We start from the raw sequence: 13,728 nt of genomic DNA, 5'->3' as shown, positions 1-13,728 counted from the left end.
TAGTGTAGCAAAACCATGGTTAATTTGTGGTTACCATGGTCAACTACAATAACCATTTTGTTTTATTTGTAGTGAAACCATGGTTCATTTTTATAAGAGGTATTCGAGCTATTTGAATGCGTTGTTATAAGCAGAGCTGCTTTGTGTACAGAGGTTACCAGGGAAACGGCTTTATTTCTTCTGTTCCAGCGCCACCTACTGTCAGAGAGTCGATTAGGCAAGGCAAGGCAATTTTATTTAGCACATTTCATACACAATGGTAATTCAAAGTGCTTTACATAAAAAGGAAACAAATACATAAGAATAAAAATGGAATGCATAAAAAATAAAAATAACAATAAAAACATACCACTGTCTGGATGGAAGAGTCACATTTTACATTTTCATTCAGCCCGTTGCTGTTTTTCTGCAAACCAATGTGAAAATCGGTATGTTCTTTTCTTTTCTTTTCTTTTCTTTTCTTTTCTTTTCTTTTCTTATAAATAGCCTACATGAATACCATCAACAGATAGATTCTACATAATTAACATGCACGCACACACATCTTACATCAATTTGGGAATAGTAACAGTAAAGAAAAAGACAACTGAAGGACGGCATTATGATGGGATAAAAGCCAATAGAAAGTTAGGCAATACAAAAAAAAAAAAAAAAAAAAAAAAACCTGATGCCTTTTAGCCCGATGCCTTTTTGTCTGAGTCCGTTTCATCCGATGCCTTTTCTTCTGAAGCCTTTTGGTCTGAGGCTGTTTCGTTCGATGCCTAATTGTACGAGACCTGACACCTGACGTTGTTTTTCCTGAGACCTGAAGCCTTTCAGTCTGAGGCGCGATGCCGTTTTGTCCGATGACAGAAGCCTTTTAGTCTGAGGCATGACGCCTTTTTGTTGTATGACTGAGGTGTGAGGAAGTCCTAAAATGAACACCGTACACGGCGCGTCTTGATGCACTTCACGCGCAGGACTTGAAACACCCGCACATGTATTCAAAGCAAAGCGATGTTAAAGGGACAGTCATCGCATTGCGGTTATATTTTTTTCCGGCATCACCTGGACCCTCCCTCAGCCCAGGGCCCTGGGCTTAAACCCAGGTAAGCCCGTGCATTAATGCGACCCAGGTTACCGCTGATTAGCCAACAACAATGGTCCTTTCACAAATGAGAAACCGTTCGGCACGCCCATTACTCCAAGCTGCAGTAACCCCTGTCTCGGCAAACCTGCCACGGTCCCTAATTTACAGCTCCGTCAAGAGCGAGCTTTCCTGGCGCAATTCACATTTCGACGGCTTCTGCGGGTCAGTGCTTATTATTTTGAGGGAAAATAACGAAAAGGAAGGTTGTGAAACATTATCAGCTTTGCCCTTTTCGCGGTAATACTGTTTAGATTTTTTTGGGCAAGTCGTTTCGGAGTTATTGCCGTTTATTCCTGAATGTGTGAGGAATATCGAAAACAAAACTAACTTTTACGTGTCTAGTTTCAGCTTAACAAGGACTGGTTTGGATTGGAATGGATTTCGATGTATTAGACATTTTTCGCCACAGCTTTTCTGTTAAGAAGTCGCCAACAACAATGATTTACATTGCGGAACTAACGTTACTCACGGAATTCAGAAGAGGAGCAAAATAGATTTAGCTGGTAAGTGCTTCACTCTTATTATTTTATTTATTTTATTTTTTTTTTACTTGAGGCAAATGAATTATAGGCTAGTTATGAGATAAAGTAAAGTTTGATTATTGTTAGGCCTCAATTTGTCTGTAACTGATGTTTCATCATTAGAAACTTGACATTCTTCGACACTTTCCCCAATGTAGACCTATTCTTTTGGGAGTTTTCAGGTAGCAATATGTTTTCAGAGGCTCTCAAGTTTTATCAAAAGTTTGGAGTGAGATTAGATCTGTTAGGGGAGGAGCCACTCAAATATTTGCAGCAGTGGCCCCTCGGCCCAATTCTCTGAATTGCTGAAATGCCTGTTCTTTGTCCTGATGCTCTTTACGTTTTATATGCCTGTTCACACCCTTCACACCTTGATGGGCACATGAGTTCTCCTGTCTGCAAACTGAACACCTGGGGCACGTTCAAGCTCAAACCGGTGCGCTACGGTTTCCGGGTGGAACAACATATATCCTGGAAACGGTGTGCAACGGGTGTGAGATACGTTTTCTCTTGTTTGGTGGGTGTGTCAAAAATGTCAGCCCAATCAGCAACAACATGTATATAAACCACGCGGTATTAAAGAGATTGCTATTGTATTTTGGAGTGACACTTTAATAAACTTTTCTATTCTCCTCTGATTATATAATGGTAAATATTACAATATCATAGCACAACAACAGTGATCAGCAATAATGATAAGCCTAATACGCACAATAAAAATAATAAGGTCATGTAGATCATAACACAGTCTCGGAGGTAAGAAGTGGATTATCCTTCACCTGAAATGTTTGTCTTTTCATCCTAAAATGCGAGGCAAATGTTGGACCACAATAATCAGGAACCACAGTTTCCACAAATCCCTTCACTCGATTGGGATGTTCTCTTTTATTCTGGACAGCAAGGGCAGTGACTGTAACATTGAGCGTATTTTGCAGTATTAAACACGTATTTATACCGATTTCATCAGGCTCTAAAAATTCTTCAAAAAGAACACAAAGAATGGCCTTCTCAGCTGCCATAGTTGCAACTCTTGCATCATCAGAACAGGGTGTTCAACGCACCACTGTTTCCGTTTAAAAAACATCTTGCAACGTTTTGTCGGGGCTGAACGCAGCCCTGTAGTAGGAGCTGGTGATGCCTATGGTAATTAATGGCCATTTGCTTGACCACTCACTTTTAAAACTACACCTGGTGGCTGTTCCACTTAATGCTTTCTTCTTCTTCCCTGTCTTGTCCACTGTCTCCTCTATGGTCTCTTCTACTTTCTCCACAACTGTCTCCCTTATGGTCTTCTCCACCATCTCTGCTTCCACCTCTTCCACTGTCTCCTCCACTGATCTGGCAACCTTTTTAGGGGTTGACCCTTTGGTGCCCAGAATGAAATAATACTCTTTTGCTTTTCCCCTGACATCTTTGAAACAGACAAATGATTAATGTATGCATTGCCAGGATATTAAACATTACTGAAATGATAGCCAGAGAGCTCTGCTTTAAGAGATGTAGTCTTAACATAGCTGAAAAGAGTATTAATACAATAGAATTTGAAATAAAATAATTAAATACATCTCTAGTACTTTCCTTAGTTTAATAATAATGTATAATAATTTAGCATGAATTTGGCTATATTCCCCAACATCAGCTCTCGCTATCTTTGATCACAGGCAAGTGATTTCATCCAGGAATTGTAAAATAAAAATGCTAAAAAAAAAAAAACGAAGGGGTTGAGTGTAGTTTTGGTTTGAACACTGGGGGGTTTAGCAGGGTCACAGGGCATGCTCCCTCGTGAGATTTATTTATGCACTTGTTTGTGTCACGATCACTGTCTGTTCCTGTCAGTTCCTGGACTCCATTTCCCATAATCCTCCTTGCCAATCACATGCACACTCCACACCAATCACCAGTTGCCACATACAGCTTAGCACACTACCTGGACTATAAAAGACTCACACACACACCACCTCATTGCGAAGTCTTGATTTGCTGTTGTGATCATTACTGAGCGTTTTCTTGTGGACTGTTTCCTGGTTTCTGGTTGGATTGTTTATTCTTTGTGATTCTCTGCTGCCTGCCCTGATCTTTGCCTGTTTCCTGGACTGTGATTGTTTGCTGCCTGCCCTGATCCTTGCCTGTACCCTGATTCTGTTTGTCTGCCGCCTGCCTCGACCATTGCCTGTCCTTGTTTATGTTCCTGCCTTTGCCCCTGTCTACCTGTGTAAATACTGTTCTTAATAAAGCTTGCAAATGGATCCCCGCTCTGCCGACCCATCATTACAGAAGACTTCGCCGACACATGGATCCAGCGGCTCTCCTGGAGAACACTGGCCCGGTATGAACATTGCACAATTATTATTATGGCTCAAGCAGGGCACCCGGTCGTTGGAGGAATACATCAGAGAATATTTGGATGTTGCATATGGTTCAGATCTGCCAGACTGTGTACTGATAGACTTTTTCTGTGAGGGTGTTAACCAGCCACTTAAAAAACAACTCATTCGTGAGGGACCCCGTTCATCTCTAAGTCAGTTTCTGGATTATGCTTTATTGAATGTGGGCTCTCCCTTTACTGTGGGTGTCGCTGAGGAATGCGACACCTCGTCTGGTCGTGTAATGGCTGCCGCGCCAGATGACACTCACAAAATGGCGGCCACCACTACTACAATGCCAAGTCAAGACCAAGTTAAACTTCCCGAGTCACGTCCCATCTCCACTGATCTTCTAGATCTACATCACGTCTCTGGATCTGTTTGGGAGCGGTGTGGGTTGCGTTCCAGTGTGGCTGATCCACCGCTGACTTCAGCACGAGCGACTGGCATTCCTAAGCCTCCGCCGGCCGCTTCGCACTCAAGCCCGCTGGCCGCTACGCCCTCAAGCTCGCCGGTTGCGACGCCCTCAAGCTCGCCGGTTGCGACGCCCTCAAGCTCGCCGGTTGCGACACCCTCAAGCTCTCTGGATGCTATGGACAAGATGGCCGCTTTGCCAGTGCTGATGTTTTGCCAGTGTTGAGCTTGCGGGTGGGGACCTTACACGCCCACGGCCTTCAACCGCCTGTGAACTGCTGTGGCCAGCTACGGACCCTGACCCGCCATGGTCGCCCAAGCCACCTGACCCGCCGTGGCCGCCCGTGGCACCTGACCCGCCGTGGCCGCCCGTGGCACCTGACCCGCCGTGGCCGCCCGTGGCACCTGACCCGCCGTGGCCGCCCGTGGCACCTGACCCGCCGTGGCCGCCCGTGGCACCTGACCCGCCGTGGCCGCCCGTGGCACCTGACCCGCCGTGGCCGCCCGTGGCCGCCCGTGGCACCTGACCCGCCGTGGCCGCCCGTGGCCGCCCGTGGCACCTGACCCGCCGTGGCCGCCCGTGGCCGCCCGTGGCACCTGACCCGCCGTGGCCGCCCGTGGCCGCCCGTGGCACCTGACCCGCCGTGGCCGCCCGTGGCCGCCCGTGGCACCTGACCCGCCGTGGCCGCCCGTGGCACCTGACCCGCCGTGGCCGCCCGTGGCACCTGACCCGCCGTGGCCGCCCGAGTTCCTGGACCTGCATTGGAGACCCCGTTCCCGTCTGCCAACAGGTCTCCAATGTACCCACCCCCCCTCCCTATCTGTGCCATTTACGCCGCGAGGACGCGCCTTCCGGAAGGGGGGCGTTATGTCACGATCACTGTCTGTTCCTGTCAGTTCCTGGACTCCATTTCCCATAATCCTCCTTGCTAATCACATGCACACTCCACACCAATCACCAGTTGCCACATACAGCTTAGCACACTACCTGGACTATAAAGGACTCACACACACACCACCTCATTGCGAAGTCTTGATTTGCTGTTGTGATCATTACTGAGCGTTTTCTTGTGGACTGTTTCCTGGTTTCCGGTTGGATTGTTTATTCTTTGTGATTCTCTGCTGCCTGCCCTGATCTTTGCCTGTTTCCTGGACTGTGATTGTTTGCTGCCTGCCCTGATCCTTGCCTGTACCCTGATTCTGTTTGTCTGCCGCCTGCCTCGACCATTGCCTGTCCTTGTTTATGTTCCTGCCTTTGCCCCTGTCTACCTGTGTAAATACTGTTCTTAATAAAGCTTGCAAATGGATCCCCGCTCTGCCGACCCATCATTAGTTTGTTTGTTTATTTTTGCAAAATGGTCTTTTGTGGTTTCATCCACATGCAACATTGGTTAATAACACAACTGCATGTATTTCATATTATTTAAGCATCTAAAATCTTATCAGTTTGACAATTTTACTTAAAGAACATTACTTAAACTGTTAGGTTTTTTACTAATATCTGTCATTATTAGCAGAACACATTTTACACATGGGGAAAACCAATTGTTTAGTCAATAATTCAAGAAGGTTCAGACTTTAAAGCGCTTGTCTTGATTCTAACTTGTACTTGGACTGATGAAAAAGTATAGTTCTTGTAGTTGTCTTGTAATATATTTATAGCATTTGTTACAATAAGGATATAAATACAAGTAATAGCAGCCTATACACAGAGAAACTATAGCCACAACATGCCACAGTTGTAATATAAATCTTTAGTGAAAAATCTATTCGAGTCATTCTACGAAATGGGTGCCATTTCCACTTTGCATTTTTCAAAATTTTCATTAAGAACAAACTTTTTTTAAAACAAACCTACAACCTGAAAGATATGGTAATCCTCCAAAAAACATATTTCCCCACCTCAGGCACAAAATCTTTATTAAAGGTGCAATATGTAAGAATTTTGCAGTAAAATATCCAAAAACCACTAGGTCAGTGTAATATATTTTGTTCAGTTGAGTACTTACAATATCCCAATTGTTTCCAACCATTTGTAAATAGTAAGAAAATTGCAATTTTAACCAAGGCTCCGGGACGTGTGAGGAGTCTCCTGTCAATTGTGTCATACCCGTGTTACCCTCGGTTTCCGGTTTTATTTTGTAGAAACCATGGAAACACCAAAGGTGCTTTAATATATTACATATTTTAATAGACAAGGGAACAACTGTTTTGATACATTTATAGACAGAAAACAAATTGTTGTTATATAGCTCAACACGTTTAGTCTTATTGTTTAAATCTAATTTTCTTGATTTTTTTGCGAGTACCATGCTTTACCTTGCCTCAGAGAAAAACACTATTTTGTCAAGTAGCTAATGCATAGCATAATCAGATGCAGCTTAATTTTTAGTAACAGTAATACAGAATTTTCTCCTTCATACAATACGTTTTAAAATTAATTGCATGCCATTTATCAACAAAAGCCATCCAGCATTTAATATGATATTCTAATACCAATCTAGCTTACTGCAGTGTGCAACAAGTGTCTCACAGCAGCCGCCGAGCGAACGCTCAGAGTACCATTATAACATCATTTTCAACACTCTCAAATGTATCTAATATGATAAACAGAGCTGCGTTACCTCATACTCATGACCGGAAAAGCGGAAGCAGCACCGGCGACTGTGTCATAATAAAAGTTCCGCTGCTCGTGGCGTGTGCTGCGCAATCGCTCCAGCGGCCTCGTTCAGCTCCCACAGCACTTGGTTCTGCTCTGCTTCATACTACAGTAACGTTAATAATCACATTCATGAAAATGATTTTTTCCCGGGTCCCGACCCGATTCTTTTGCACCGGCTGTGAAGTGAAGACCACATGTCCCAAGATTCCGTGCTCAAACTTGGCGTCATCAAGCTACGCCTTTGTTTTGAATAGGCCTCTAGCGACCTCTAGCGGACAGAAAATCTTACATATTGCACCTTTAATATTATCCTTTTTATTCAGGATTTTTAAAATCTAATGTTTTCCTAATAGTAAAATGTCCCTTTTTTGGAAACCATCAATAGAAAGTCTGTAATTTAATATTTGTTTTTAATTCTTAGATTTTTAATCTTTAAATATGAATTCGACATTTCAGTGGCCTCATTGTTTGTACTGAAAAAATGAATTTACTTAAAAAAAAATTCAAATACAGTTACATTTATCTGATTAGTCCACACAACAAGAACATCATTCAACATTAATTTATGTAATATTTAATTTTCTTTCCATAAACTTTTAACGAAATTACCCTGTGACGGGGTGGTAACTGATGTGACGGGGTTGTTCACTGTGACAGGGTGGTATGGACAAAGTGTTTCTCTATATGATCTGCTGGTTTTAAACTTTAAAAACTGGGGGAGGGGAGACATTCAAATTGGAGATGTAATGGAAAACTTTGGTCATGCTCTGAAATACTGAAAAGGCATCATAACAGTGTACCTGTCTTTCTGATTTTAGAGCGTACTCTGCCTATATTAGTTAATTTATTTTTGAATGTGGAGAGTCATTGTTATTTAAGCACTTATATCTTTTTTGTCAGTGCATTTTCTTTCCTTCTATAGCAATAGAGAGTGAATAATAAGTGTGTGAGTGAGTGAGTGAATGAACCAAACAGTGTTGCCAAGTCTGCGGTTTTCCCACGGAATTGGGCTACTTTTACACTGTTGCTGCAGGTTGTTTTCATGTCTGTGGGTTGAAGCGAGCCCAAATAACATGATATTTAGCCCTTGGAATGCACATTTTACCAAAGGAACCCTGCCAAGAAACATGTTTTACCCCCCAGAACGGGATTTTTATCGGGGGACATTTTGGGATGAAATTTACCACCCCGTCACAATAAAACGTGCCGGGGTGGTATGTGACGGGGTGGTAAATTTCATCCCAAAATGTCTGCAAATCTCCCATGTGGTCAAGTTTCTCACCTAGCATACATGCATTCAATCTGAAATATAATTTTCTTTGTATTAATAATGTAAAAAAATTAATAACAAATATTTTTCCCTATCTATTTTACGTGATGGGGTGGTCGGTTTGAGCTTGACGGGCCCTGCCTAACATGAAAAAGCAACAAATAAACAATGTAAAAAAAATGTACATAGTTGCCTGCTTTTGTTCTTGGTGGCTATGAGGCTCAAATGATGTAACTTCGGCTTTGTGATGTCATTTAAAGGGAGTTAGTGTGAGGGGGTGGTAAGTCAAACTGAGGGACGCACACAAATCATAAAATATTTACAAAAGAAAATAAGGTTTATTGTGAGTAAATATATCTTCTGTAAAAAGGGACACACATATAATCCTGAAAATAGTATAAACACGTGACTACCAAAGCAGAGTCTCTGATTGGTTAACGCGCCGCGAATATTCGCCAAAGTTCAGATTTTTCAACTCGGGCATCTAAGCGTCAGACGCTCGATTCGCGCGTCAGACCGCTCAATTCGCGCCGCGCCATTTGCTCATCAACGGCCGATTCGCGCCGTGCAAGATACTTGATTCACGCCGCAGGACATCTAGACGCACGTTTACATTGACTTAACATGTAAATCAGACGCCCCAGACGCGTTCGGTGTAAACGCAGCATTAAAGCCTCGTTTACACTGCACGCATCTGCGGCGCATTACGGCTGCGACACGGCTACCGGAGCTGATACGCGGCCACTCTAGTCAATGCTCGTGTTTACACCAGCTGCACCGCGGTGCGTTTTAGAAGCGTCCCAGAAGCGACTCGCCGCGCCGCTTCGCTAAAGATAGGCGCCTCGCCTATTTTTAATGGACGCGCAGCTCAAATACAAAATAAAGTCAAAATAATCACCCTGTTAAACTCCCGCTCATATTTCACATCACCAGGAAGCCAGAAACTGACGACAAGAGATTCGAAGTTGAAAATCTTGAAATTTTTTTGTTCTTGTTGTCCATAACTGGACTTTTAAGTGTATTAACTTCGTCTGTAGGCTACAGCAAAATAAAGTATGGCATAACAATAAACACAATTAAACTGGACAAAATATCACCATTTAGCCATTACAAACACGTAAAAATCAAGGAAAAAAACGTCAGAAATGCAAATCTCGTGGTCTCGCGAATCCAGCCACATTGCTTCTGAAATACTTCTGGAAATACTTGCCGGAGCCGTAACGCGCCACAGACGTGTGCAGTGTAAACGAGGCTTAAAGCGGCTTTCACACAGGACGCGGAATGCGCTGCGCTCGCGCTGGGTTCAGTGCAGCCCTTCAGATACAAAGCGATTTGCGCTACGCTGGCCAGAGCAAAATAGGCGGAGTTTTCAAAACTTTTAGCGGGAGTTCTAATCTATACGTCTAGTCGTTTGATTGTTGTTCCACCTTTCGGTCAGCAGCAAAATAAAGTGAGCGATAACACTAGCCCTGCTAGTAAGAAGAAGAAAGAAAACAGCAAGGAAGAAGAGGCTGTGGGTTCATGAAACCCTCAGGCCCAGAGAACAGTTTGGAGAATTCAGGCTTGCGAAGGAGCTCCGTTTCTATTGGCCGCGCGGGTAATTATCACAGAGCTCAGCGGCAAAAGTTGAACTATAACTTTGACCGCGGCGTGCAATCAAGCTACGCTCCGCTGCGCGTACGCTTTGGTCGACGCAGCAACAAACCGTCCTCGCGCCTCGCAAGCCATTGAAATAAATGGGTTTCATAGCGCAGTGCGTTCCGCGTCCTGTGTAAAAGGGCCTTAACGCGCTGCAGACATATGCAGTGTAAACATGGCTTTATCACGCTTTTGAAGCGTGCTGGTGAACACGCGCAGAGTATACAGCCATTCGCGCGCCACACATGCACAATTAAATAAACTGGGCTTCAGTCATGTTGCGCAGATAATTAGTCCGTTCCGTTCGTACTGGAACTTGGTGCTTATAATAGTTCCGAACGCGAGATGTATAATAGCCTCGTCCATTAATTGTACATAACGGGACAAGTTATACCTTACTTCTCAGCGTGAGAAATACAAGGTGTGGTGTGTGAGCGTGTGAACTGGTTGAAATGCGTGTCTCACGGTGAACGCGTGAGACTTGAGAGCCCTTATTTGTGTGAATAAAATTAGATTTTTAATGTTTTAAACCGTGCCTATCAAAATGAAATGTAGAGCCTACAGTACTTTCTTGTTTTATGAAGTCATTATTTACAAACACAGTTTTAAATTGCATTTCATAGCTTTCAGTAGGCTGTATTAACAGTTGTAGTAACAAACTACGTCTGCACCAAATAACTAAATATAGGCCTGTAAGATTAGTTTTTAAAATTGATTATGTTTCTCTAAAACCTAATGGTCCAGATAGTTGTCTGGAAAACTGTAAACCGCTTTTTTTTTAAGGCCATAACCTGTATGCTTTGAAATGACGTATTGCAATTCACTTTGAGTTTTATGTGTTTATATAAAACAGATGTGTTTACAGTACTTTTACTGGATTTTCAGAAGAACCTTTGTGTGTTTATTTTACAATAGCTTCTCTTAGTTTCATGTTTGTATCTCATGTATTAAAATAACTGCTTGTTACCATTGTGTGCTGTGTACAACTGTATATTATTACATAAGAATAATCTCACTTTTTTCTGTGTATCAAAGGGTGAAACCAGATGAAGCCCCCCAGCACCGTAATACCTCTATCTAACAAGCAATCAGTCGATGGATGGATCAGTTTTTTTCAAAATGGAACCTCTAGTGATATGGAAGAGAAGTACTGACAATTTAGATGGATATGTAGTGTGCTATTTGTATAATAAGAATAATAATTTGTCAACCCATCTTGCATAGTTTGCTTGTCTCTTGTAGATTGTTAAACCTGAAAGTTTAAAATCAAATGAAACAACTACTCCATAGAACCTTCATACTCTGGCCTTAATTGCCTAAGCATTATTGTCATAAAGACTAAGAGTTTTAAAGCTACACTATGTAAGTTTTGGGCCTCTAGCAGTTGAACATTGTTTTAGTAATTATTATGTTAGTTGGGCTTCAGCGCTGCAATTCTGTGTGGATGAATCTGAAGGTTTAAATTGTGCCTGTCTAGCCATGGTTACAGGTGATCATCTTATCAGAGAGAATGTTAGTAACAACATTTACATCCACCCCTCCCTAAAAAAATGAAAAGGATGAATATGCTCACACCTTCCACCTACAATAGCTAGACCTGTTTTTTAATTAACACAATGGGCCCTATCATATACCCAGCACAATGCGATGCAAGTGCTTTTTGCTAGTTTCAGCCCGACGCAGTTATCAATATCACGTCCAGCGCCACGTTGTTTAAATAGCAAATGCATTTGCACCCATCTGTTCACCCATGGGCGTGCTGGTCTGAAAACAAGGCGTATTCAGGCACATTGTCGGCGTGTTGCTATTTTGAGGCAACTGAAATAGACTGCGCCATTGACCAACTGAAACCTCCCTAAAGTCAATGGCACAATATTTGTTTTGTTATTTAAAGAGCGCGTTAGTAATATGCGCCTAAATGCGGGTGCACAACGCGCATACGTTCTGCTTATTACACACACAGGGATGCGCAGCAGCACACAAACTTGCCAAATATTAAAAAGAAAAGGATTACAGTGTAAAAGATTATTATTGTGTGCATAAAGTTAAAAATGCTTAGTGGAATCCGGCTTTTCCCGTAGATGGTCTGCTCGCACGCCTTAACCTCACGCACGAGCTGATCTGTTGCCTCGCTAGAGAAGCATTCAGTTTTTCCGCTTGCAAAGACCGCCATGTGAATAGCGAATCCGCCATGGCACGAGCGCAACATTTACAGGGAATGGGAGATGAGACTCTGATTGGTTTATTGCACGTTACGCCCAAAACACACCCATGACTCATTAAGAGAATAGGGACAACCCTTTTAGACCATGTGCCGGGCGCGCCGACCATTTTCAAGTAGTGCTCGCTGCAGAGCAAAATGACCTCCAGCTCCACCTCTCTGGAGCTCAAGGGTGGAGCTTAACCTCTTTAATGGTTAGAGAGATAGGGTTATGGGTAGGGTTAGGATGTGGTTGGTGGATGCAGCTCCACCCATCAAGCCCACAGTAGGTCAAGAGAGGTCCCCTTGGAGCTCCAGAGAGGCGGAGCTGGAGGTCACCATTTTTCCAGTCGTTAAACTAGCAAAAGTGGATTCGGACACCCCCCAAGTGCACTTGTGCAGTGCGCTTCAGACCATAAGCTTAGATTGTTAAAATAGCAAGATCTGTGAAATATGTCCTGACATCGCTAATATATGATTCAAGGTAAAGCTAAAACACGGTTTGGAATTAAGGAGATTTTGTCAACGAACAAAACAAAATGTACATGGTGTAGCTTTAAGGACAAATGCTATCTTATGAATAAATGTTGAGGATGTGTAGAGCCTTCAATTCCAATAATATGTATTTTTGCATTTCATGGACTTAACATATTATTATTTCAACTTTTACAAAACACTTTTGTCTCCAAAGGACGAGACAAGATGAGGCACCATCTCCAACGCTCTCTCTCCTGTCTGTAAAGAGTGATCAGTCAATGGGTAGACCCATTGCATTCAACAGTGCAGCAAAAAGTTACATGGGAGAGAAGTATGAGAATTTACATTGTCAGGAGGTTGAAGATATTGTGCTTATTGTATAGTAAAGAAAACAATTTATTAGCTACAAAACTGCTTGTTTGGCATTGCATATCTAAACTTGTTTTGTTTCTCATTCTGCTTTTTAGGCTGTTACAATATGTAATGATTAATAATAATCTCACTTTGTTCTCCATGTACCAAAGGGCAAGACCAGATGAAGCACCATCTCCAGCACTCTCACACCTGTCTATGAAAAGTGATCAGTCAATGGGTCGGCCAATTGCGTTCAGCAATGAACTTCCTAGTTACATTGGGTATGAAAAGTATGAGAATTTACTTTTTTTTTTTTTAAATGGTGTTTGTTGCTTGATAAAGAAAAACAAACAAACAATTGTTACATGAAGGAGAAGTATGAAAATTTACTCTGCCAGTCCAGGCCTGAAATATATTTTAGCCATGATTTCTCTAAAAGATTCTGAGTACGGCTGTGGTCATTTTATGTGTTTTGAATGTCATTGGGATAGTTGTTTATAATGTCATTTATACTCTCACAGTCTGAGACCAGATGAAGCACCATCTCCAGCACTCTCACACCTGTCCATGAAAAGTGATCAGTCAATGGGTCGGCCAATTGCATTCAGCAATGAACTCCCTAGTTACATTGGGTATGAAAAGTATGAGAATTTACTCCGTTTTAAATGGTGTTCTTGTTACAAGAAAAAAATAAAAATTA

General features: G+C 42.6%; 1 protein-coding gene and 1 long non-coding RNA gene across 8 annotated transcripts in view; one reads left to right on the top strand and one right to left on the bottom strand.

Moving 5' to 3' along the window:
* Positions 1 to 1,227: 1,227 nt before the first annotated feature.
* Positions 1,228 to 13,728, top strand: part of LOC127518068 (uncharacterized) — a 48,082-nt gene continuing 35,581 nt past the window's right edge. For all 7 annotated transcript variants that reach the window (XR_007931450.1, XM_051904392.1, XM_051904396.1 and 4 more), the window contains exons 1-5: positions 1,228 to 1,632; positions 11,033 to 11,144; positions 12,889 to 13,005; positions 13,199 to 13,309; positions 13,550 to 13,660. Coding sequence is in view for 6 of the 7 variants with exons in the window: in XM_051904392.1 (XP_051760352.1) it covers positions 11,044 to 11,144; positions 12,889 to 13,005; positions 13,199 to 13,309; positions 13,550 to 13,660 (440 nt within the window). In the remaining variant the exon portion in view is untranslated. The remainder of the gene's footprint in view (positions 1,633 to 11,032; positions 11,145 to 12,888; positions 13,006 to 13,198; positions 13,310 to 13,549; positions 13,661 to 13,728) is intronic.
* LOC127518069 (uncharacterized) lies at positions 3,584 to 5,751 on the bottom strand. The gene is made up of 3 exons (XR_007931451.1): positions 5,099 to 5,751; positions 4,779 to 4,913; positions 3,584 to 4,724 (listed from the first exon to the last, which is right to left on the bottom strand). It is a non-coding gene; the product is annotated as an uncharacterized LOC127518069 (long non-coding RNA).

The sequence above is a fragment of the Ctenopharyngodon idella genome, chromosome 8 (assembly GCF_019924925.1).
Source record: "Ctenopharyngodon idella isolate HZGC_01 chromosome 8, HZGC01, whole genome shotgun sequence".
NCBI classification, from domain to species: Eukaryota; Metazoa; Chordata; class Actinopteri; order Cypriniformes; family Xenocyprididae; genus Ctenopharyngodon; species Ctenopharyngodon idella.
Note: the sequence above shows the minus strand (reverse complement) of the source record. Positions and strands in the feature narration are given on the sequence as shown.